We start from the raw sequence: 26,140 nt of genomic DNA on the forward strand, positions 1-26,140 counted from the left end.
ACCCCCCACCAGGGCGTTGCCCTCGACATGACCCCGGCTGGACCCCAGCTGGACCCCGGCTTATTTTTTTCAGTCTCACTCCAAACCATCTTTAGGGGTTGACAGCTCTGTATCCCTATTGCATAGATCGATGCTCATGATGTTGATCACTAGATTGTTTGATCCAGATTATTTACAGACCGCCGTCATATAGCTGGAATATAGCTGAATGCAGCGTTACACATCAAACAAACAAACTTTGTAGGGATTATGGGTTGGAAAGGGTCAATCCATAAACTTATTGTCTGACTACCTTGGGTTCAAACTCTGACAGGCTCGGTTTGTTGGCACCACACACTACTCATGGGTTTCACTTACAGGCACTATATCACACCACATGTCTCTAAAAATAAATAATACATTTCTCTCAATAATACTAACCACCTGCCCTCAGGGAAGCTGCCATATAATTTATTCCCCCACAAAATACGTATCTAGATTACAATGTTAAATTAAAATGTTCGAATGAATTAAGTCATATTGACTCTCACACACTCTACCAACCATACATTATTTCAAGTGAACCCCATACAGTTATGTCCCTTGGAGCGCTCTTTACAAATATCCTGCGCACAACTTGTGATTGGAACCAGTTCGGCAAACACCGACAACACCTCGTGCGACAGTTTTCGATGTATGGAGCAATTGTTTACATTCCATATATGGCAAGTGTTCCCTGTTTGGAAGCTTTTCGCCTCAAAGTTTAAATTATCAATTTTAGGCATGTCGTATAATACAGCTTTTTTTTTGCATCATTTGGAAGGTAAAGTGAGTGCATATACCCCAATATATATAATATAGGCCAAAATATTGTCAAAATGTGTGACATTGTGCCTTTAAGTAGTAAATGTCAAGCTGTCATGCCATGAACCTGACAAAAGCAGTGTCACTCACTCACTCACTCACTCACTCACTCACAACATATAGACAGTACTACTACATGTATAATCAGTTCTAGTGTGAAGGTAATCGTAGTGATCTCTAAAATTTAAGAGGTGGAGATAACATGCTATGCTCTATGTTGCTATGGTTACAGGGGTATCTACCTGTGTGGCCACTCAGCTGGGGGTCACCTGGCGGCCATGATGCTGGCTTGTGAGTTCGCTGAAGACGACGCCTTCGACAGCGAGATGATCAAAGGTCAGACCAAACAGTTTATTACTGGCTGCGCTCAACTTAAGCATTTAGAACTTGCACTGGTGCAACCTGAAACTGCAATGTGCAATCTGATATACTGTAAACGTACTTATTTTCGCGTGGTGCAATTTTCGCGGAATTGACAGTTTAGACTACATCGCGCGGTCAATTATTCGCACAATCAGTAATTGCCGGAACTGCCAGCTGTCTCTTTGGCCGCCACTAATAGCAGTGAAAACAAACAGAGTTGCTTAACCTGTCAGGCGGCGTTTATTGCTTACTCACAGGAAATCCCTATCTGTGTGATATACCAGTACACAGTAATCCGTTACTCACGGAAGAGATGAAAAACACATCAGTCTTATGTTCCGAATTCTGACGATCTGACGAATTAACTTCTACTGTATATGAAGCTCTTTGTGATTTCAAACAAGCCGGGTTGTTGTGAATGAGATGATTGAGTGTTAAGTGACTATTCGCTTCATATTGTACTGGTAAATAAAATCTTAATGAATAAATAAAATACTGCTGTATTATTTCTTTCCGAGTCGTTTCATGGTAATCTGTTTTGTATCAAACCATCTGTCATGTGACCAATTTCCATGGCGGCCAGCCACAACACACATTGCTGTTTTCGCTAATTCGGCGATGGGATTTGGCTCATTATTTAATTATGTTTTGGGAATTCCATTACAGCGACAGTTAAGTATTATTCTTTATGCTACTATCAGTCGTTATTTTAAGATTCCCGTAGATTTCTGTCTTCAAATTTGATGTGTTATGGTAACAACTCAGGGGCGAGCGTGGCTAGACAGAATGAATGACTGGTTTATTCGCGGTGTATATATTTTCGCGCTAAAATGTTTTGAGCAAAAAGCGCGAAAATAAAACCTGCGCGAAATATAAACGTTTACAGTATCTCATATTTATACCAACTTGCACTCAGTGTATGTTAATATTTTGTGTTCAAAGAACACCGACTTCTGCTGGAAGACAGAATGATGAGGAACTGGTTTGGCGCAATGACTCTGATGAGCTCAAGGACAGCGACTGAATAACTGTTACTGTTCATGTCAGCATCTTATGAAGTAAAATATAATGATCATATCATGCCTGGAACAATTTTGTTATGATGATGTTCTGAGTCATCGGGGCAGTGGATAGCCTAGTGGTTAGAGCGTTGGCTCATCACGCCGTAGACCCGGGTTCGATTCCCCACATGGGTACAATGTGTGAAGCCCATTTCTGGTGTCCCCCGCCGTGATATTGCTGGAGTATTGCTAAAAGCGGCGTAAAACTTAACTCAGTCAGTCTGAGTCATCATTACTAAAACTGAAGCATTATGTATAATTTATTATTGAGCTGCAGGTGCACCTTGTTTTAGTGTGGTGCAACAGGCTTATTACTGCAGGTGGTTTCATTTCCTTCAATTAGCCCCTGCTAAGGTAAATGAATTCAGCTTGGGGGGGCACATTGAATATTTACTTATCTGATCATATTATATAGGTTCTATTTGCAGAATGTGATTATTAGAGATAGTTTGTTAATATAAATTAGATTATAGATTAAATTATATGCTAACTTTATATAAAATGGTAGAAGGTTGCGCCAACTTTCCTATCTAATAATCTCTGTCAGGGCTTTAGAAATTCTGGGTAAGAGTTAGCTAAGCATTCATACTTGCACATATCTGATTTAACAAAATCATGCCACAGTGTAATACAGTATGTCATTTTTTGATATTTTAATCACCTTGTTATATCTTGACACTTGGACATCAACACCCAAAAACGAGTACAGTCAAGGGATTAATTGTGTTCTATGCAGGGATTCTTTATTCAAAATTTCTATTATTTCCAAATCACAATTAAAGGCTGACTTAGAAAGCAGTACAGAGGTGACTTGTGTTGGCCAGACACCACCTTCTGTAGAGGTATCATATAGTGTTGGACTGGAGCAAAAGATCTCATCTTAATAAATTGTAACAATGTGACACATGTCTATTTCACATAAACGCAATAAGAATTTATGTAATATTTGAAACTAGTCTTGAGGATACAGCATTTGAAAGTTACTGGTCATGATCAACAAGTTTAGCTTGTATCTTATGGACATATTTGTATGTGTTCCCCTTTTGACAATACAAACTAATTAACTTTCCTCACTGCCATATTTGGCAATAATGACCTGAAGGTCGAAGGTCTATGGTAATAGTATATAGTCTATAGGTCTATAGTACAGAGTAATATACTGAGAGAAACAAATAAAGGAACACAGGAAAATTCAAGTGTTCCTTTATATTTTCCAGTTTTCATCACCAGCTTTGAATAGTAGAGGAAATCTGAGAATAAATAAAGGAACACTGCTATGAAGTTGTGTTCCCTTATTTGTTTCCCTCAGTATGTTTGATTCGAAAGGTAATGTGTGATATTTTGTTTGATTCCAGGTGCGGCTCTAATCAGTGGAGTGTATGACCTCCGGCCTCTGACGAAAACATACGTCAATGACCCGCTGAAACTGAATGAGTATGTCAGTATTTGAAGCTCAACTTTGTTTTTGTTCATGCTGTGTGTTTGTGTGAGTCTGTGATAGAGTCTGTAGATTTCATGGATTGTCTGATGATTTTAGGGACTGTCTGTATGTTTCACTCTGTGTCTGTGTCTGTTTTTACACCTGTGTCTTGCTTTCAGTGTTACCATGTTATAGCTGTTTTGTAATGTGCAGTCTATACAAAATAACAGCATGATATCGGACTCCACAAGTCATGTCAGTTATTTAACTGGTATATCCATTGGCTTAACACGTTTGTGGCACTCAATATATTATTATTTTTGTGACATGTTTGTGTTTGTTGCTGTTGTTGTTGTTGCTGTTGTTGTTGTTGCTGTTGCTGTCACTGCCTCAACTTGCCTCTATAGGGAGGATGCATGGCGGTTCAGTCCTGCCAACTTCATCGCCGAGATTGCTGGCCTCAGTCAGCAGCGCGACATCCTCATTGCTGTAGCAGAATACGACCCACCAGAGTTCCGCAGACAAAGTGCTGATTTGGAAAAGTAGGAAATTATATTCATACTTTTAACACAAACTATACTAGTAGCTTGTTGTGGCTATCAATATAGAGATAAACAATCAGGTACAAAAGTCGCATGGGCGGATCCAGCAATTTTGAAAGGTGGTAAAAATTCTTCAAAGTGGTCTTAAGTCATCTTAAAAGGGGGTTCAAACCCTGAACTCCCCCTCTGTTCTTTAGATCAGTGGTGCCTGAACCCCCTCTGGATCCGCCAATGAAGTGGAGTGTGGTGAAGGTTGGAGGATAATGGCCAATGAAGTCGTCGTGTGGTGAAGGTTGGAGGATAATGGTTATAAAATGGAGGTTAAGGGTGAAGGTTGTTCTTTAGTGAATCTGGAGGGCCAGGGTGTCAGTGGGCCCTGAACCCCCCTCCCCTCTGGATCCGCCAATGAAGTCAATGATGTCGTGTGGTGAAGGTTGGAGGATAATGGTTGTAAAATGGAGGTTAAGGGTGAAGGCTGTTCTTTAGTGAATCTGGAGGGCCATGGTGTCAGTGGGCCCTGAACCCCCCTCTGGATCCCTCTGATGTCGTGTGGTGAATGAGGATAATGGTTGTAAAATGGAGGTTAAGTGGTGAAGGCTGTTTAGGAAGCCCTGAACTTCCCCTCTGGATGGTTGTAAAATGGAGGATTAAGGTTAAGGGCGAAGGCTCTTCTTCAGTAAATCTGGAGGGCCAGGGTGTCAGTGGGCCCTGAACCCCCTCTGGATCCGGGCCAATGATGTCGTGTGGTGAAGGGTGGAGGATAATGGTTGTAAAATGGAGGTTAAGGGCGAAGGCTCTTCTTTAGTAAATCTGGAGGGCCAGGGTGTCAGTGGGCCCTGAACCCCCCCTCTGGATCCGCCAATGATGTCGTGTGGTGAAGGGTGGAGGATAATGGTTGTAAAATGGAGGTTAAGGGCGAAGGCTCTTCTTTAGTAAATCTGGAGGGCCAGGGTGTCAGTGGGCCGACAGAGTAGGCCAAGAGTGATAATCAGGGATGCAACTCTGTCACTCTTCTCCAACAGAAATGTACATGAGGTCATTAAGATTGTTGTGTATGCTGACAGACTGTGCGGGTGACTGGGTCTGTTGCTCGTTATGTCAGTCACTCTCTGGTTCACCACAATATTGTAATGACAACAGTTTTAAGTCTCTCTCTCATACCTTGAAAGTTATCTATTACACCTCCCATTAAATGTACGCATTTGGCTTACCTATATTAGAACTTGTAACCATCAACTTTCAATAGAAACAGGTAGATGGTATAATATTATTAAAGAAGAAAGATTATGTACACTGTGTAAGAACACAATAGGAGATGAACTTCACTTCATGTTATATTGTCCATGTTTAAGTAATGTAAGAAATTCATTCCTACCAAGCTATTATTGTAATTATCCTTCATTAGATAAATTTATATCCCTCATGTCTTGTACGCATAAAGCACTATTGTTAAAATAAGCAACTATGTGAAAACCGGACTACGTATGCTCCCATGAAACAAATCTGTACATTTGTATTTTTCTCTATGTCACTATTGTGTGATCTTCATGAGAATAAACCATTCATTCTCTCAGTCTACCACTATCCGAATAAGGCTGTTAGTGACGACAAGAAAACTACTGACTGTTTTGGATATGTGTCCCTGGTTCACATGTTCCAGGAGCTGTCTGCCAGAAAGGTGAAGACGAGGTATATGGATGTCAGCGACACAGATCATTTTGATGTCATCGAAAAATTGCAGAAGGATTCTTACAGACTCACAACGGTAATGATGGAAACTTGGGACAGTTTCATCAAGTCCAGAATATTTAGTTTTTCATGATGTTTCTTTTTTTCAAGACTTTGGGACCACTTCAGAGTCTGATGATCTCAGTCTTCCATCTCACCTCAGAACACAACCAGATTTAGCTGTTTTTAAATCAAATCTTGACTTGTCTCTTTGCTGAAGCATCTGAACTCTATTTGATATCAATACCATCTTAGAGCCAAAGCACCTTTGAGCGGTTTACGGATATTGGCGCTAAACAAGTATATGTATGTATGTATGAGAGATAAATGTAATTCTATAACATTTGTGAGCAAGCCCTGTCCCCTAAAGTAACTTAAATTCTGGAAATGTTGAATTCCTGAGTTTAGACGCCTATTTGTAACAGTACGAGTGGGGATCATCTGTCTATCACGATGGAAACATGGAAACAGCTGCAATTTGTGTTTTGCAAATACCAAACACTTTTAGGTTTCGTTGTGTGGAACTTTACACCCTGCACTCCTGAGGGGAATCCAACCTGGTTCTCTAGGTGAGTGAATGTTCTAACCAAGAGGCTATTCTACATCCCGATGCAGAAAAGTCTGTTGTTTGATTGTTTGGGGGGTTATGATGTTATTCAGCTCACTTTTCAACATTCTCCACATTCCAGGAACTACTAAGACTAATGAAGCTATCATAAGAGGTCATGTGTGTGAGATGGCTAACAACTGCTGCCACCCATCCAGATTCACATTGGTTTATGACGCAGTTGATGTTCTCGGTCCGTCTCCCTGACGACGATATGACCTGGCCAGTTGCATGACGAGGTCTTCTGACTGACCAGAAATCGGAAAGGAAGGTGCCATAGTCTCAGATAAATGGGAATTATTCCAAACCGATTTGATCTGTGAAAGTGTCATTTTCCTCCACACATTTTCACCAGTGGCAAAATTTAGTACTAAATATGTTCAGATTCTGATCTCCTAAACATATTCTGCAGATCCTAAAATATTGTTAACATATTCTGTTGTTTGTCACAGAAATGTTTTCATGCAGAACATGAAACTGAAGGCCAGCATGATAACCTTAACTCCTACTGATCATATTGTGATACATCCAGACGAAGCGCTAAAAGAAATCGGAAATGTTTTGTTTGATATTATTAAATGTTATTACCTCCTCATAACAAAGCTTTTATTTGTGAAATGTGGAATACAGGGGGTCTGGTTTAAAATTAATTTATCTATGACATATTAACTGTGCATGTCCTCATAGAACTTTTGATCAATTCAGTTTGATTGTTGCAAAAACTGGAGCAACTCAGTCTTATCTAATAATTCTACATTTAAAACATTCGGGATTGCATCCCTTTGGTGTTCCAGGAGCCTGTGACCATTGCTCTCAAGTTTCACATTTTCATTGATTTTGATCCTTGGTTTGTGAGAACCCTGCCTGTGGTCATCAATTTTACCAATAATCTTGATGCCTATTATTCTGTTTTTGGCTTTGCTCCAATATAAAGCTTGTGTAGCAATAGAAATGAAATCCTGGTCAAAGTGGTGCTGACCTCAACTCCGCCCTAATTCATTTCCTTATGTCCTCAACATATTCCAAATCCATGCTTGGGGATATGCAGTATGGGAAACTGGTATATTCTCTCAATATATAAAGTGATGTTTTTTCCGGTTTAAATTCCTGGTGCAAGTTTTAAAGAGTACATTTTCAGTGCAATTGACATGCAGAATATAAAGCTGCTCACCTTAAATCTGTCTTTTATTACTTTATGATGTTGAATGCTTTCGACAGATAGCATCAGCTGCTTATATTTCCCTGTCATTGTGCCTCTGTTAACAACCCCAGGTGACATGGCATGAGAACAAGGTAGGCCAAGCCATCTGAGGTGCCTCATTTGACTGTCAGTGTGCTTTCTTTGAGCAATGCAGAATTCAGTGATTGAGGATTTGAATCCTTGGTTGTTTTGATTATATTTGTAGGTTTGTCAGCCCTATACCTGTGCCTCTGTAGGGACATCAAAGGCTGTTTCCTCTGCAGTAAGCTGACATGTCACCATAGAACTGGAATAGTGCTTAAAGCAGCATTAAACTCACTCAATCACTCACTCACTCACTCACTATGACAGGAAACTTGTGTTTTCATATGTAGATGTTAATATTTGATAAACATTTTGAATGTCTGATGTTCTCAGCTTAGGAATATGTTTTGGATTTTTTTTATGTATGGTTAGGATTGTGACATTTTTGTTACTTGCCATGAAATAATCTCACTTGTTTGTTCATTATGTTGGTGGATTTTGTACTACCTATGCAGATAGATAATGATCTTCATAAATATTTATGTTTTATATTTGCTATGCATTTTATATTTTCAAGTTTGTTATATCTGTGCTGTATTTACCATTTGAGAATGGACATATCATTCACAAGTTCTGATCAGGAACTTATACAAGGTGTCACTTCAGTGATGTGTGGTAGAATGGCAAATTTTAGCATTGTGTCATTTAAATATGAAGCAATGGCATGGATTTGGTCCAGGGTATTAGCAGAAAATAACTTAATACTGTTGATAGTGGAGGAGGAACAGATATGGTGACATGGTATTGTTTTTATTCTGGGAGAAGAAGGAAGATTGTGTATTTTGATATTTACAGTTAACCACTTTGATATGGTTGGTGATGGTCCAGGGACATTATGAAATATGTATTTGGTGACTTGGGCTGGGTATTGGCAAATAAATTGTATTTCAATATATTCCGATTCAGGTACCTGTATTGCGATACCTATTGAGATATATTGGGAAATTAAGTGTTTGACAGTGAGTGACACTAACTGTGCATGTCAGTCCTATTTTCTACATTCTAAGTCCCTAAACATATACGTTATTGCTTTGATTTAAGCAATGTTAATATTAGGTTGGGTAGTAAGGGATTCCGTTTTCTTTTTTATACAACTCATAGTATACTGAACAACATTAGAAACGCACCACACTAAAATGCACTGATGATGCTCAGATATCATGGGTACATTTCAGTCTGACTGGGATATTTCGTATTATATGGGTGGTGCGTTTCTAATGTTGTTCAGTATATTACAGTTTTGTCATTGAATAATGAAGGAATACATTTGTTGTGAATGAAAGTCTGGGTAGATTTTAATTTAAACCATAAAGATAATCACAAAAACTTCATATATGTTTTTTAATATACTGGTTCTCAGAAAAAATATTGCAGTATGTATCGTTTGAAAAGCATATTGCAATATACTGGTTGTATACCGGTAATACCATGCAGTCCTATAGGTGACACGACTCATATGGATGGGTTATAATAGATTAAGGCCAGTTCTTTATGGGAAAGTTTTGACACAATATTGATGACTGATAAAGAATATGACATAAATATCCTCAATACCATGACTAGAATGTGACTGTCTTCTTGAAGTAATTAATCATTTAATGTTCTAGATTTTAGGCTCTAAAACATCCCCCTATGAATACCTGAGACAACAAACACACTTGTTCATGACCAGGGTTTTTATTGTAATTAATTGTTATTTTAGAATTCCGATTCCTGTAGGCCAAGTGATATGGTGGGATAACCCTGCTGCCCTTACTCTGACCTCAATATTGAATATGTACTCAGGTTGTTGGTATATATAATTCTATATGGCACAGTATTCTGGTGAATATTTCAATGAGAAGGACGTGTGTGCCTATCGTTTAGCCTATTCTTGTAGGCTGATTTATTATAAACAATAAACAAGAATATGTTTTGTTTGCGCTCAGTTGATGTTATTTGTTGCTATATATAGTCAACATGTTGATACAAGGGCGGGAATAGTCGTGGGTGTCCCATGCTTGTCATGAGAGCCAAGGAAAATTAAGATCATATAGATCATAAGGATCACATAGATTATATGGATCATATTGATCATATTGATCACATAGATCAAATAGATCATATAAATCACCGATGACATACATCATATATTCTGTATCAAGTCTGTACCAGGGTACTGTGTGTCCCGCGAAGGATACATGTGGAGGGTTCATGGTGTATGCTGTCGGTCACATCAGGGATATGATGATCCCAACACAGTGGATATGGTAATGAAACTCTACAACATAGTTCAGTATACCGCTACAGTTTCAACAATGTATAGGGGCAATGGGTTAGCCTGATCGTTACAGCTCGTCACACTGAAGACCCGGGTTCGATTCCCCACATGGATACAATTTTCGAAGCCCATTTCTGGTGTCCTCCGCCACGATATTTCTGGAATATTGCTAAAAGCGGTGTAAAACCATACTCACTCACTCGCCCACTCAAGTACCTATTTCACTGTATACTATAGCTAAGTCAGTAGAAGCACAATTACAACGGCAGTATAAAATAGAAAAGCAATTGGTCTTTTGAACTGGGGTGGCATTGCACCACACACCCAGGGGTGCAGTTACCATTAAAAAAAAGCCTGGGCTTACACACGATTTTTGTTAACAATTGTTTTCCTTCTTTGAGTTGCATTTTAGAAGTTGGGAAGTAAAATATAGAACAAACTTTATGGATAACAACTTCTTTTTATTCGTGAGTGCGACGTTTCGATACAGATTCTTGTACCGTTGTCAAGCATAATGGAACATGAAGAAGGGGGAAGTGTATATATACTGGATGTAACAATGTAACAAAGAAAACAACATAATTAACATAATTGGCTAGGCAGAAAGCTGATGAAGCCAGAGAGTAGACAAAGGACAGGCGTGGAAGCCAATGATGTACAAATAATAATGAGATGTTTATACAGTAGATTGGGCTTGGTGGATGAGTGCATCATAAGCGGATGGAATGAAGTATCCTTGGTCTCTGTTGATGGTGGGCTTTTGGCGTTTGATGTGGATGGCTTCGGTCTACTCTCTGGCTTCATCAGCCTGTCCTTTGTCTACTCTCTGGCTTCATCAGCTTTCTGCCTAGCCAAATATGTTAATTGTTTTCCTTCTAATTCTTGCCAAAAATGCCTCAGATATTATCTGAACATAAGGCTTTGCAACCTATCGGGCTTACACAAGAAAAAATTGGCTTGCTACGCGCCTGTCCACACCCCAACAACTTTCGAAGCACGATAAAATCATTTCCGTCATCTGCAAATGTATATGAGAAAAATATAGGTTTATGTATTTATGAGAGTCGTGAATAATTAGGTACATCACCAGTTCGTTTGTTTCTAGTGCTGTGATCCTGAACACTGACTGGAAGCAAAAAGTGCAGCGGCCTTCGAGACAAAAAGTATGAGTGAGTGAGTGACTATACGCCGCACTCGGCAATATTCCAGCTATATGGCGGCGGTCTGTAAATAATCGAGTCTGGACTAAACAATCCAGTGACCAACAGCGTTAGGATCGATCTACACAATTGGGATACGATGACATGTGTCAACCAAGTCAGCAAGCCTGACCACCTGACCCTGTTAGTTGCCTCTTACGACAAGCATGGCTTACTGAAGATCAATTCTTACCCGGATCTTCACGAGTACAAACAGTATGACTTCGAAGCGGAAAGTTCACTATAAATCCTTCATGATGTCATTATGTCATTAGTGTGTTCATATTGTACTATATTTCTTATTATACACATTATTTACCACATTGGCGGATCCAGGGCGGGGTGTGTGAGGGGGGATGGGGGGTGTTCGACCCCCTCCCCCATCCCTCTGAAAAAATGACTACACTATACTACTAAGTTAATGTTTTGCATTGTTGAAGCCAAGAGGGAGAGGGGGTTCGAACAAAAGAAACAACCCCACCCCAATTTTGAAAATTCCTGGATTTAAAACAACTTTAAACAGTTCGAAGTGACAAATATTGGAATTGTTGAATTTGATTGGATCGGATTGAAAAATGAATCATGTATGGATGTGAACACAATGTCCCCGAGTTCAGGCCGGGAGCTGTTGCGGACCTTGTCTTCAATGAGCAGATTTATCTAAATACAGGGCGTTTCTGGAGCATATATGAGCGGTACTGTAACCATCCTAACTACATCCTCCATTGACTCAAAAGAGAAAATTGAAAAGATGGGGTACAGAAGGAAAGTCTTTCAGTCGTGATCACTTGACACACTCATACGCGCACGCGCACGCACACACATCATTCTGGATTGCTTGTGATGAACTCTCAGAGAGGGACAGTGAAATGCCTCTCACGATGTCTCAGTTATGGAGGTTGTATATCTGTCTTGGTGAACAGAACCACGGGACGCTGCTCGGGACTGAAGCTCACCTCCCACGCCAGGACAGACGGTGAGGTGAGGTGAGGTGAAATTGGGTTTTACGTCGTGCTTGAGAATATTTCGCACATATGACGACGTGCATGCGTGTGTATGTGCGGCTGCTTGTACTAGCCCAGACTGAAGCTGGTTTTATAGTGCTAGCCCACTGAGATACCATGCCGCAGTGAAACATGAATACCCCACTCAGACACAGTATACTGACTCCGAGCCGACCAGTCCTTGTTGTACCCATTAATGTCGAGCGCCAGGCAGGGACCAACAAGTACCATATTTTAACGTCTTTTGGTATGACGTGGTCGGGGATCGAACCCGCGACCTTCCGCTCTCCGGGCGGACGCTCTAACCACTACACCACGGAGGCGGTCGCCAGGACAGACAGAAACATATGACGCCATGTATACGTCTTCGTTTAAAAGTACGTAAACGTTATTTTCTCGTTTTTTCTCGATACGTATATACAGTATTGGGTTACTGAAAGACCTCCATTGGCTACTTACAGTTCTTCTGACTGCTTACAAGAGCTACCATGATCTGATTCCATCTTACCTGCAAGAACTGCTGCACACATACTCTCCATCTAGATCTCTTCGATCTCAGCACAAACGTTTCTTTACAGTTCCAAAGTATAAGTCACATTTGGTTAAAGAACTTTCGCCTACGCTGCCTTAACCTTATGGAATGAGCTGCCTACAATGCTCAAATTAGGGATGAAACCGTGCCTTCCTTCAAATATAATCTAAAGACTTGTCAGAGCAGCGCACAGAGCAAACTACTGTGTGAACAGATGTGCTATAAAAATGCACATATTATTATTATCATTATTATTTATCTTTGTTTTTCACACACCTTGATATTGTTTTATTTGCCACGCAAGTTAAATATTGATCTCTGTCAAATTGGACAACATCTTTTTGTGTTGTATAATTGTGTAAAAAAACTGTTTTAAAAACCTGTTTAAAACGGCTCTGAGCCCCACGCAATTTCTTTCCTCTGTCGTGGCTGATAAAAAATACCTAAAATTAAATACTACAAATCTGTAGGAGTGTTTTATACTTGTTAATTGTCAAGGCTATATATGAGATAAATGCGACCGTAACTCTGTTCTCAACAGAAACACCGAGTGTGTACATTACCATTCATGAACTAAACTGATGTGATGTGTTTCTTCCAATAAGATAAAAATAACAAAACCTTTTGATGAAATGGAAAATGTATGTTGAAGCACACTGCAATACACGTGTTTTATCAGCAAAATGACATTGTAACAATAAACAGCGATGTTGTGATGACCACTGCAGACGGCTACGATGCTGGAAGGTCAAGGCCATTCCACGCAGCGGTCGGTAGGCCCATACATGCCAGCAGGACGAAGTCGTCTTGTCACTGTGAATCGGCTTACGTGATGACCCAATGATGTGGCTGCTGGTGACGTCACCGTCAACATCCAGTTGCGTAGGTGAATAACCCGCAGATAGCGATCCTCTTGGGGTGTTGTGACTCTGGAACGTCCACTTCTGGGTCGATCACATGTCTGGCCTGTCGTACTGAAACGGTTAAACAGCCGAATTATGGTTTGTCTTGTGCAACCCAATGTCCTTGCAATATCGCTGTTGAAAGCACCCATTTGTGTCATTCCTTTGGCCCGTTCTCGTTGCGCCGACGTCAATCTTGGCATTTCCTCGTGAGATTTCTGTCAAGTGATTGTTCAGTCTTCACGACAAACAGGTTTTATACTCTCTGTCAGAAATGTGCTGGTGCATGGGACAATAATCACAATTTTGCAAAAATTCGTGCAAAACACATACAAATGTTTTTGGTTGCATTTTGGCAAATGAAACATGATGGTTGCGTTCTATACAATCAATGTTTTTCAATAATTTTATTGTAGTTAGAACGCATATTTGGGATTGCAACAACAATTACACCTGTGTACTTTCTTTTGCTCGTCAGTTTATTTAAAAATAATGCTGAACACTCCACAGAAGGAACTGTGTTACCGGTTGCCACTCACATACACGTATTTCCTTCCTGGATTATCAAGACTATTCTACACACGTGATTCTTAAATGATCAACAAACTCGCTTGCAGACTTTTGTTTAGCGACTCGAATGACAAAGCGCTACTTATGGCCGATCAATCAAATTGTGTATTTATCGTAATAGAATTCAGATACAAAACACTGGATAATAGATCAGCCAATGTTTCCGATAAAGGTAGAAATACTTCCTGGTCAAGTCAATTTCTCGTGGCCCCAGCCGTTAATTGCTGAAAGCGCCAAAACTCGCACACTCCATTTTTAGATTTCTGATCTTTGGGATCCAAGGACATTCTTGGGGAAAACAAAGGTCCCCAGTATCCCGAGCTTTTTTGGTATGAACCTGGGAATGAGGATTGGTTAGAACTGGTGGCCTAGTTGTGTGTAAACAGAATAATAATGTGTCCATATATAGCGCCAAACTCCACAGCAGGCATGCTCATTGCTCTAACAATGATAGCACAGCACGTTATTAACCCTGATAACCCAAGCTGCGCTAGAAGGTTATAGTCACATGGCCTATCCCACCGGGTACCCATTTTCTGCTGGGTGAAAGGAGGCAAGTTTGAACAAACTCACTTGCCTAAGGTGAGGCCACATGTATCATATGTGCGTTGTTGTGGGGACAGGACTGAAGTCCTGGAAACTCTGAGGAGTCAAGCTGCCAAACACGGTCACTGATCCAAGGACTCTCAACGTTGTTTAACTTCACCTGATTTGTGACCTGAGCTCTATGCACAGAACCTCACACACCCACAATAATGATCATTGCTTGTTAATCGCTGTCAACGCTGTTGTCAACGCTGTTCTTTCTGTTGTCAGGAAACTGTAGTAACTTAGTGGGCGTGACCGAAATATTTTACCATTTATGGAAACATACAAGCATCGCATGGTTAGGCAATCAAATGTCAAGGAAGCACTGGTTCTTTGCATAGTTACTTCCTGGTAAGCAGCTCGTCTATCACAATAACAAAGGTCTTAATACAATTCTATACAATCCTGATCTTTTCCTGCCCACAGACCATAAATACACAACCTCAAAAGCTAGGGTGGTTTTCCTGTCTACCATCCCGTGGATTCTGGGAATGAGCAGAGAATGATGACTGCTGGTGCTAGAGCGTCTACCCTCATCTGTTGTGCGCTGTCGTTCTACCTTGTCGGGGGTAAGAGACGTTTTACTGTTAATCTTGCTTTTGCTCGTTGTCATCCGGTGTAGTGATTTATTCACAATACATTTCTTGGCTATGGTAAGTAAATCGGGTCGAGATTTGGGAAGGGAAGGAGGTTAGGTATTGGAGTGTTCCTGCTAGATGTGGTGGTGGGGTATTCCTGCTAGGTGAGATCGTGTTTTGTTGTTCTTGCTAGTTGAGGTTGTGAGCTGTTCCTGCTAGTTGAGGTTGTGAGTTGTTCCTGCTAGTTGAGGTTGTGAGCTGTTCCTCCTAGTTGAAGTTGTGAGTTGTTCCTGCTAGTTGAGGTTGTGGGTTGTTCCTGCTAGTTGAGGTTGTGGGTTGTTCCTGCTAGTTGAGGTTGTGGGTTGTTCCTGCTAGTTGAGGTTGTGGGCTGTTCCTGCTAGTTGAGGTTGTGAGCTGTTCCTCCTTGTTGAAGTTGTGGGCTGTTCCTGCTAGTTCAGGTTGTGAGCTGTTCCTGCTAGGCTGTTCCTGCTAGTTCAGGTTGTGGGTTGTTCCTGCTAGTTGAGGTTGTGGGCTGTTCCTGCTAGTTGAGGTTGTGCGCTGTTCCTGCTAGTTGAGGTTGTGGGCTGTTCCTGCTAGTTCAGGTTGTGAGCTGTTCCTCCTAGTTGAGGTTGTGGGCTGTTCCTCCTAGCTGAAGTTGTGAGCTGTTCCTGCTAGTTGAGGTTGTGGGTTGTTCCTGCTAGTTGAGGTTGAGGGCTGTTCCTGCTAGTTCAGGTTGTGAGCTGTTCCTGCTAGTTGAAGTTGTGAGTTGTTCCTGCTAGTTGAGGTTGTGGGTTGCTCCTGCTAGTTGAGGTTGTGGGCTGTTCCTGCTAGTTGAAGTTGTGAGCTGTTCCTGCTAGTTGTGGTTGTGGGTTGCTCCTGCTAGTTGAGGTTGTGGGCTGTTCCTGCTAGTTGAGGTTGTGGGCTGTTCCTGCTAGTTGAAGTTGTGAGCTGTTCCTGCTAGTTGAGGTTGTGGGCTGTTCCTGCTAGTTGAGGTTGTGAGCTGTTCCTCCTAGTTGAAGTTGTGAGCTGTTCCTGCTAGTTGAGGTTGTGGGCTGTTCCTGCTAGTTCAGGTTGTGGGCTGTTCCTGCTAGTTGAAGTTGTGGGCTGTTCCTGCTAGTTGAGGTTGTGGGCTGTTCCTGCTAGGTGAAGTTGTGAGCTGTTCCTGCTGGTTGAGGTTGTGGGCTGTTCCTGCTAGTTGAGGTTGTGAGTTGTTCCTGCTAGTTGAGGTTGTGGGTTGTTCCTGCTAGTTGAGGTTGTGGGTTGTTCCTGCTAGTTGAGGTTGTGGGTTGTTCCTGCTAGTTGAGGTTGTGGGCTGTTCCTGCTAGTTGAGGTTGTGGGCTGTTCCTGCTACTTGAGGTTGTGAGCTGTTCCTGCTAGTTGAGGTTGTGAGCTGTTCCTCCTTGTTGAAGTTGTGGGCTGTTCCTGCTAGTTGAGGTTGTGAGCTGTTCCTGCTAGTTCAGGTTGTGGGTTGTTCCTGCTAGTTGAGGTTGTGAGCTGTTCCTGCTACTTGTGGTTGTGGGTTGTTCCTGTTGGTTGAGGTTGTGGGCTGTTCCTGCTAGTTCAGGTTGTGGGTTGTTCCTGCCAGTTCAGGTTCAGGGTTGTTCCTGCTAGTTGAGGTTGTGCGCTGTTCCTGCTAGTTGAGGTTGTGGGCTGTTCCTGCTAGTTGAGGTTGTGGGTTGTTCCTGCTAGTTGAGGTTGTGAGCTGTTCCTGCTAGTTGAGGTTGTGAGCTGTTCATGCTAGTTGAAGTTGTGAGCTGTTTCTGCTAGTTGAGGTTGTGAGCTGTTCCTGCTAGTTGAAGTTGTGGGCTGTTCGTGCTAGTTGAGGTTGTGAGCTGTTTCTGCTGGTTGAGGTTGTGAGCTGTTCCTCCCAATTCAGGTTGTGAGCTGTTCCTGCTAGTTGAGGTTGTGGGCTGTTCCTGCTAGCTGAGGTTGTGGGCTGTTCCTGCTAGTTGAGGTTGTGGGCTGTTCCTGCTAGTTCAGGTTGTGAGCTGTTCCTGCTAGTTGAGGTTGTGAGCTGTTCCTACTTGTTGAAGTTGTGGGTTGTTCCTGCTAGTTCAGGTTGTGAGCTGTTCCTGCTAGTTGAGGTTGTGGGTTGTTCCTGCTAGTTGAGGTTGTGCGCTGTTCCTGCTAGTTCAGGTTGTGCGCTGTTCCTGCTAGTTGAGGTTGTGGGCTGTTCCTGCTAGTTCAGGTTGTGAGCTCTTCCTCCTAGTTGAGGTTGTGGGCTGTTCCTGCTAGTTGAGGTTGTGAGCTGTTCCTGCTAGTTGAGGTTGTGAGCTGTTCCTGCTAGTTGAGGTTGTGAGCTGTTTCTGCTAGTTGAGGTTGTGAGCTGTACCTGCTAGTTGAAGTTGTGGGCTGTTCGTGCTAGTTGAGGTTGTGAGCTGTTTCTGCTAGTTCAGGTTGTGAGCTGTTCCTGCTAGTTGAAGTTGTGGGCTGTTCCTGCTAGTTGAGGTTGTGAGCTGTTTCTGCTAGTTAGTTGAGGTTGTGAGCTGTTCCTGCTAGTTGTCAGGGTTGTGAGCTGTTCCTGCTAGTTGAGGTTGTGGGCTGTTCCTGCTAGTTGAGGTTGTGGGCTGTTCTGCTAGCTAGTTGAGGTTGTGTGGGCTGTTCCTGCTAGTTGAGGTTGTGGGCTGTTCCCTGCTAGTTCAGGTTGTGCGCTGTTCCTGCTAGTTGAGGTTGTGGGCTGTTCCTGCTAGTTCAGGTTGTGAGCTCTTCCTCCTAGTTGAGGTTGTGGGCTGTTCCTGCTAGTTGAGGTTGTGCGCTGTTCCTGCTAGTTGAGGTTGTGAGCTGTTCCTGCTAGTTGAGGTTGTGAGCTGTTTCTGCTAGTTGAGGTTGTGAGCTGTACCTGCTAGTTGAAGTTGTGGGCTGTTCTGTGCTAGCTGAGGTTGTGAGTTGTTTCTGCTGGTTGAGGTTGTGAGCTGTTCCTCCCAATTCAGGTTGTGAGCTGTTCCTGCTAGTTGAGGTTGTAGAGCTGTTCCTGCTAGCTGAGGTTGTGGGCTGTTCCTGCTAGTTGAGGTTGTGGGCTGTTCCTCCTAGTTCAGGTTGTGGGCTGTTCCTGCTAGTTCAGGTTGTGAGCTGTTCCTGCTAGTTGAGGTTGTGAGCTGTTCCTCCCTTGTTGAAGTTGTGGGCTGTTCCTGCTAGTTCAGGTTGTGAGCTGTTCCTGCTAGTTGAGGTTGTGGGTTGTTCCTGCTAGTTGAGGTTGTGCGCTGTTCAAGCTAGTTCAGGTTGTGCGCTGTTCCTGCTAGTTGAGGTTGTGGGCTGTTCCTGCTAGTTCAGGTTGTGAGCTCTTCCTCCTAGTTGAGGTTGTGGGCTGTTCCTGCTAGTTGAGGTTGTGAGCTGTTCCTGCTAGTTGAGGTTGTGAGCTGTTTCCCTGCTAGTTGAGGTTGTGAGCTGTGAGCTGCTAGTTGAGGTTGTGAGCTGTACCTGCTAGTTGAAGTTGTGGGCTGTTCTGTGCTAGTTGAGGTTGTGAGCTGTTTCTGCTGGTTGAGGTTGTGAGCTGTTCCTCCCAATTCAGGTTGTGAGCTGTTCCTGCTAGTTGAGGTTGTGAGCTGTTCCTGCTAGCTGAGGTTGTGGGCTGTTCCTGCTAGTTGAGGTTGTGGGCTGTTCCTCCTAGTTCAGGTTGTGGGCTGTTCCTACTAGTTGAGGTTGTGAGTTGTTCCTGCTAGTTGAGGTTGTAAGCTGCTCCCAGCTACTTGAGGCTGTGAGCTGCTTCCTGCTAGTTGAGGTTGTGGGTTGTTCCTGCTGGTTGAGGTTTTGGGTTGTTCCTACTAATTGAGGTTGTGGGCTGTTCCTTCTAATTGAGGTTGTGAGCTGTTCCTGCTAGTTGAGGTTGTGAGCTGTTCCTGCTAGTTGAGGTTGTGGGCTGTTCCTGCTAGTTGAGGTTGTGGGCTGTTCCTGCTAGTTGAGGTTGTGCGCTGTTCCTGCTAGTTGAAGTTGTGAGTTGTTCCTGCTAGTTGAGGTTGTGGGTTGCTCCTGCTAGTTGAGGTTGTGGGCTGTTCCTGCTAGTTGAAGTTGTGAGCTGTTCCTGCTAGTTGTGGTTGTGGGTTGCTCCTGCTAGTTGAAGTTGTGGGCTGTTCCTGCTAGTTGAGGTTGTGGGCTGTTCCTGCTAGTTGAAGTTGTGAGCTGTTCCTGCTAGTTGAGGTTGTGGGCTGTTCCTGCTAGTTGAGGTTGTGAGCTGTTCCTCCCTAGTTGAAGTTGTGAGCTGTTCCTGCTAGTTGAGGTTGTGGGCTGTTCCTGCTAGTTCAGGTTGTGGGCTGTTCCTGCTAGTTGAAGTTGTGGCTGTTCCCTGCTAGTTGAGGTTGTGGGCTGTTCCTGCTAGGTGAAGTTGTGAGCTGTTCCTGCTGGTTGAGGTTGTGGGCTGTTCCTGCTAGTTGAGGTTGTGAGCTGTTCCTGCTAGTTGAGGTTGTGGGCTGTTCCTGCTAGCTGAGGTTGTGGGCTGTTCCTGCTAGTTGAGGTTGTGGGTTGTTCCTGCTGAAGTTGAGGTTGTGGGCTGTTCCTGCTAGTTGAGGTTGTGGGCTGTTCCTGCTACTTGAGGTTGTGAGCTGTTCCTGCTAGTTGAGGTTGTGAGCTGTTCCTCCTTGTTGAAGTTGTGGGCTGTTCCTGCTAGTTGAGGTTGTGAGCTGTTCCTGCTAGTTCAGGTTGTGGGTTGTTCCTGCTAGTTGAGGTTGTGAGCTGTTCCTGCTACTTGTGGTTGTGGGTTGTTCCTGTTGGTTGAGGTTGTGGGCTGTTCCTGCTAGTTCAGGTTGTGGGTTGTTCCTGCCAGTTCAGGTTCAGGGTTGTTCCTGCTAGTTGAGGTTGTAAGGCTGTTCCTGCTAGTTGAGGTTGTGGGCTGTTCCTGCTAGTTGAGGTTGTGGGTTGTTCCTGCTAGTTGAGGTTGTGAGCTGTTCCTGCTAGTTGAGGTTGTGAGCTGTTCATGCTAGTTGAGGTTGTGAGCTGTTTCTGCTAGTTGAGGTTGTGAGCTGTTCCTGCTAGTTGAAGTTGTGGGCTGTTCGTGCTAGTTGAGGTTGTGAGCTGTTTCTGCTGGTTGAGGTTGTGAGCTGTTCCTCCCAATTCAGGTTGTGAGCTGTTCCTGCTAGCTGAGGTTTCCTGCTAGTTGAGGTTGTGGGCTGTTCCTGCTAGTTGAGGTTGTGGGCTGTTCCTGCTAGTTGAGGTTGTGGGCTGTTCCTGCTAGTTCAGGTTGTGAGCTGTTCCTGCTAGTTGAGGTTGTGGGCTGTTCCTGCTAGTTGAGGTTGTGTTGTTCCTGCTAGTTGAGGTTGTGGGCTGTTCCTGCTAGTTGAGGTTGTGCGCTGTTCCTGCTAGTTCAGGTTGTGCGCTGTTCCTGCTAGTTGAGGTTGTGGGCTGTTCCTGCTAGTTGAGGTTGTGGGCTGTTCCTGAGTTCAGGTTGTGAGCTCTTCCTCCTAGTTGAGGTTGTGGGCTGTTCCTGCTAGTTGAGGTTGTGAGCTGTTCCTGCTAGTTGAGGTTGTGAGCTGTTCCTGCTAGTTGAGGTTGTGAGCTGTTTCTGCTAGTTGAGGTTGTGAGCTGTACCTGCTAGTTGAAGTTGTGGGCTGTTCGTGCTAGTTGAGGTTGTGAGTTGTTTCTGCTGGTTGAGGTTGTGAGCTGTTCCTCCCAATTCAGGTTGTGAGCTGTTCCTGCTAGTTGAGGTTGTGAGCTGTTCCTGCTAGCTGAGGTTGTGGGCTGTTCCTGCTAGTTGAGGTTGTGGGCTGTTCCTGCTAGTTGAGGTTGTGGGCTGTTCCTGCTAGTTCAGGTTGTGAGCTGTTCCTGCTAGTTGAGGTTGTGAGCTGTTCCTCCTTGTTGAAGTTGTGGGCTGTTCCTGCTAGTTCAGGTTGTGAGCTGTTCCTGCTAGTTGAGGTTGTGGAGTTGTTCCTGCTAGTTGAGGTTGTGCGCTGTTCCTGCTAGTTCAGGTTGTGCGCTGTTCCTGCTAGTTGAGGTTGTGGGCTGTTCCTGCTAGTTCAGGTTGTGAGCTCTTCCTCCTAGTTGAGGTTGTGGGCTGTTCCTGCTAGTTGAGGTTGTGAGCTGTTCCTGCTAGTTGAGGTTGTGAGCTGTTCCTGCTAGTTGAGGTTGTGAGCTGTTTCTGCTAGTTGAGGTTGTGAGCTGTACCTGCTAGTTGAAGTTGTGGGCTGTTCGTGCTAGTTGAGGTTGTGAGTTGTTTCTGCTGGTTGAGGTTGTGAGCTGTTCCTCCCAATTCAGGTTGTGAGCTGTTCCTGCTAGTTGAGGTTGTGAGCTGTTCCTGCTAGCTGAGGTTGTGGGCTGTTCCTGCTAGTTGAGGTTGTGGGCTGTTCCTCCTAGTTCAGGTTGTGGGCTGTTCCTACTAGTTGAGGTTGTGAGTTGTTCCTGCTAGTTGAGGTTGTAAGCTGCTCCAGCTACTTGAGGTTGTGAGCTGCTCCTGCTAGTTGAGGTTGTGGGTTGTTCCTGCTGGTTGAGGTTTTGGGTTGTTCCTACTAATTGAGGTTGTGGGCTGTTCCTTCTAATTGAGGTTGTGAGCTGTTCCTGCTAGTTGAGGTTGTGAGCTGTTCCTGCTAGTTGAGGTTGTGGGCTGTTCCTGCTAGTTGAGGTTGTGGGCTGTTCCTGCTAGTTGAGGTTGTGCGCTGTTCCTGCTAGTTGAAGTTGTGAGCTGTTCCTGCTAGTTGAGGTTTTGAGCTGTTCCTGCTAGTTGAGGTTGTGAGCTGTTCCTGCTAGTTGAGGTTGTGGGCTGTTCCTGCTAGCTGAGGTTGTGAGCTGTTCCTGCTAGTTGAGGTTGTGGGTTGTTCCTGCTAGTTGAGGTTGTGAGCTATTCCTGCTAGTTGATGTTGTGAGCTGTTCCTGCTAGTTGAGGTTGTGGGCTGTTCCTGCTAGTTGAAGTTGCGGGCTGTTCCTGCTAGTTGTGGTTGCGGGCTGTTCCTGCTAGTTGAGGTTGTGGGCTGTTCCTGCTAGTTGAGGTTGTGGGCTGTTCCTGCTAGTTGAGGTTGTGGGCTGTTCCTGCTAGTTGAGGTTGTGCACTGTTCCTCCCAGTTGAGGTTTTGAGCTGTTCCTGCTAGTTGAGGTTGTGAGGTATTCCTGCTAGTTGAGGTTGTGAGCTGTTCCTGCTAGTTGAGGTTTTGGGCTGTTCCTGCTAGTTGAAGTTGTGGGCTGTTCCTGCTAGCTGAGGTTGTGAGCTGTTCCTGCTAGTTGAGGTTGTGAGCTGTTCCTGCTAGTTGAGGTTGTGAGCTGTTTCTGCTAGTTGAGGTTGTGAGCTGTACCTGCTAGTTGAAGTTGTGGGCTGTTCGTGCTAGTTGAGGTTGTGAGTTGTTTCTGCTGGTTGAGGTTGTGAGCTGTTCCTCCCAATTCAGGTTGTGAGCTGTTCCTGCTAGTTGAGGTTGTGAGCTGTTCCTGCTAGCTGAGGTTGTGGGCTGTTCCTGCTAGTTGAGGTTGTGGGCTGATCCTCCTAGTTCAGGTTGTGGGCTGTTCCTGCTAGTTCAGGTTGTGAGCTGTTCCTGCTAGTTGAGGTTGTGAGCTGTTCCTCCTTGTTGAAGTTGTGGGCTGTTCCTGCTAGTTCAGGTTGTGAGCTGTTCCTGCTAGTTGAGGTTGTGGGTTGTTCCTGCTAGTTGAGGTTGTGCGCTGTTCCTGCTAGTTCAGGTTGTGCGCTGTTCCTGCTAGTTGAGGTTGTGGGCTGTTCCTGCTAGTTCAGGTTGTGAGCTCTTCCTCCTAGTTGAGGTTGTGGGCTGTTCCTGCTAGTTGAGGTTGTGAGCTGTTCCTGCTAGTTGAGGTTGTGAGCTGTTCCTGCTAGTTGAGGTTGTGAGCTGTTTCTGCTAGTTGAGGTTGTGAGCTGTACCTGCTAGTTGAAGTTGTGGGATGTTCGTGCTAGTTGAGGTTGTGAGTTGTTTCTGCTGGTTGAGGTTGTGAGCTGTTCCTCCCAATTCAGGTTGTGAGCTGTTCCTGCTAGTTGAGGTTGTGAGCTGTTCCTGCTAGCTGAGGTTGTGGGCTGTTCCTGCTAGCTGAGGTTGTGAGCTGTTCCTGCTAGTTGAGGTTGTGGGCTGTTCCTGCTAGTTGAGGTTGTGAGCTATTCCTGCTAGTTGATGTTGTGAGCTGTTCCTGCTAGTTGAGGTTGTGGGCTGTTCCTGCTAGTTGAGGTTGTGGGCTGTTCCTGCTGGTTCAGGTTGAGCTGTTCCTGCTAGTTGAGGTTGTGGGCTGTTCCTGCTAGTTGATGTTGTGGGCTGTTCCTGCTAGTTGAGGTTGTGGGCTGTTCCTGTTGGTTGAGGTTGTGGGCTGTTCCTGCTAGTTCAGGTTGTTGGTTGTTCCTGCCAGTTGAGGTTCAGGGTTGTTCCTGCTAGCTGAGGTTGTGGGCTGTTCTTGCTAGTTGAGGTTGTGGGCTATTGCTGCTAGTGGAGGTTGTGGGTTGTTCCTGCTAGTTGAGGTTGTGAGCTGTTCCTGCTAGATGAGGTTGTGTGCTGTTCCTCCTAGTTGAGGTTGTGAGCTGTTCCTGCTAGTTCAGGTTGTGAGCTGTTTCTGCTGGTTGAGGTTGTGAGCTGTTCCTGCCAATTCAGGTTGTGAGCTGTTCCTGCTAGTTGAGGTTGTGAGCTGTTCCTGCTAGTTGAGGTTGTGGGTTGTTCCTGCTAGTTGAGGTTGTGGGCTGTTCCTGCTAGTTGATGTTGTGGGCTGTTCCTGCTAGTTGAGGTTGTGAGTTGTTCCTGCTAGTTGAGGTTGTGAGCTGTTCCTGCTACTTGAGGTTGTGAGCTGTTCCTGCTAGTTGAGGTTGTGGGTTGTTCCTGCTGGTTGAGGTTGTGGGCTGTTCCTGCTAATTGAGGTTGTGGGCTGTTCCTTCTAGTTGAGGTTGTGCGCTGTTCCTGCTAGTTGCGGTTGTGGGCTGTTCCTGCTAGTTGATGTTGTGAGCTGTTCCTGCTAGTTGAGGGTGTGAGCTGTTCCTGCTAGTTGAGGTTTTGGGCTGTTCCTGCTAGTTGAGGTTGTGAGCTGTTCCTGCTAGTTGAGGTTTTTGAGCTGTTCCTGCTAGTTGAGGTTGTGGGCTGTTCCTGCTAGTTGTGGTTGTGAGCTGTTCCTTCTAGTTGAGGTTGTGGGCTGTTCCTGCTAGTTGAGGTTTTGGGCTGTTCCTGCTAGTTGAGGTTGTGAGCTGTTCCTGCTAGTTGTGGTTGTGAGCTGTTCCTGCTAGTTGAGGTTGTGGGTTGTTCCTGCTAGTTGAGGTTGTGCGCTGTTCCTGCTAGTTGAGGTTGTGGGCTGTTCCTGCTAGTTGAGGTTGTGGACAGTTCCTGCTAGTTGAGGTTGTGGACAGTTCCTGCTAGTTGAGGTTGTGGACAGTTCCTGCTAGATGTGACTACGGAACGTAGGTGTTATCGTGTTATCCTGTTTATTGTGTCTGTACAGGCAAATAGTTCGGGGTGGTTCCTTGGGACCGTTTTGGAATCGGTGTGCCTCAGAGGCTATTTGAAACGTTTTCAGCATTAATTTTACTCATATCCACAGCAAGTAATATAATGATAATATATTGTTCAAGTATTTTTACTTGTTTAATATGCTCACGTACATTAGTTTAAATAAAAAAAATGTTTAAATTCATTAAGGTACAGACTATTTGATGACCTCTCCAAGCCCAGACTTCAATATTCAAGCTGTATCTGCGAGTCAGAGAGGCACCTACTCCATCAACTACCCCGGTCAACCTTCACTGGAGTATTCATTACCTCCATGGTCATCCCACGCCATCTACGTCAATGCCAGCATGGCTGTGGTGTCAGGAACGGAGAACAAATCCTTCACCGTCAGTGTAACTGACAGCACCGCCATGAAGGTGTACGGCCGAGATGTCTACGATGCTTACACCCCGCTCCCCATTCCGGCTTTAGGACAACACTATGTATTCTCTAGTTGTCATGATTTCGACAATACCAATACAGTATTGATATTAGCTACACACAGATACAACACAACGGTTGATATTACCTTTAAAGTGCAGACCTATATCACCGTCAGCGGTTTGACTTATAACAATGAAGAAATACTACGTCTGAACTTGACTGAATATCAGACTTTTACATTAAATAGTGCTGCTGACCTCACAGGTACGCGGATTACCTCGGAATATCCAATAGCTGTTTATGCAGGTACGAGGAGCAATGGGATCATATCCACTTACGACCAGCTTTTACCTGTGAAACATCTCGGTCAAGATTATGTCATTCCTCAAAGTGAAAATTCGAATAGAAACACTGTGATATTCACAAGCGTGTTTAACGGAACCAGTATTAACGTCAACGGAGGCTTTTCTCGGTCGTTTACGAGGGCATATTCCCTCGGGGGATTCTATTCGGATGGCGCAATGATTGTCAATGCTTCCAAGCCAGTTCTTTTGACATTATGTAGGGGAGGCGAAGTATCTTTGAGAGGGTTTTGTGTCGTTCCACCATTGTCACTTCTACCCCGGGCAACGTATTTACCCCTGGAAGGAGACTCCTTGAAGGTCGTAGCAGAAGGCAAGACAAGTGACGTTTTAGCGACTGCACCTACAGGTACGGTGTCAGTTCAATGGAGAATGGTTCAGAATTCGAATTACAGTATTGGCACATTGAATACATCTTTCATACCGTCCTCCTCGTTCTCCATCACGTCCATGGATGGATTGGCCGTGTATGTCTTCTCTGACGCCCGTCTGTATACCGGGGGATATCATTTCCCTTTTGAAGATGCATCTTTAACATCGT

At 44.1% G+C, this 26,140-nt stretch overlaps 1 protein-coding gene across 1 annotated transcript in view; it reads left to right on the top strand.

Annotated features, from left to right (window-relative positions):
- Positions 1-25,925, top strand: part of LOC124257953 (kynurenine formamidase-like) — a 47,421-nt gene extending 21,496 nt beyond the window's left edge. Inside the window, exons 9-15 of the mRNA XM_046692020.1 lie at positions 1,076-1,179; positions 3,623-3,701; positions 4,095-4,229; positions 4,427-4,481; positions 5,890-5,994; positions 25,069-25,296; positions 25,803-25,925. Of these exons, the coding sequence (XP_046547976.1) occupies positions 1,076-1,179; positions 3,623-3,701; positions 4,095-4,229; positions 4,427-4,481; positions 5,890-5,994; positions 25,069-25,296; positions 25,803-25,925 (829 nt within the window). The remainder of the gene's footprint in view (positions 1-1,075; positions 1,180-3,622; positions 3,702-4,094; positions 4,230-4,426; positions 4,482-5,889; positions 5,995-25,068; positions 25,297-25,802) is intronic.
- Positions 25,926-26,140: the final 215 nt, after the last annotated feature.

Source organism: Haliotis rubra, unplaced genomic scaffold (assembly GCF_003918875.1).
Source record: "Haliotis rubra isolate DU_JTF1 unplaced genomic scaffold, ASM391887v1 Scf117, whole genome shotgun sequence".
NCBI classification, from domain to species: Eukaryota; Metazoa; Mollusca; class Gastropoda; order Lepetellida; family Haliotidae; genus Haliotis; species Haliotis rubra.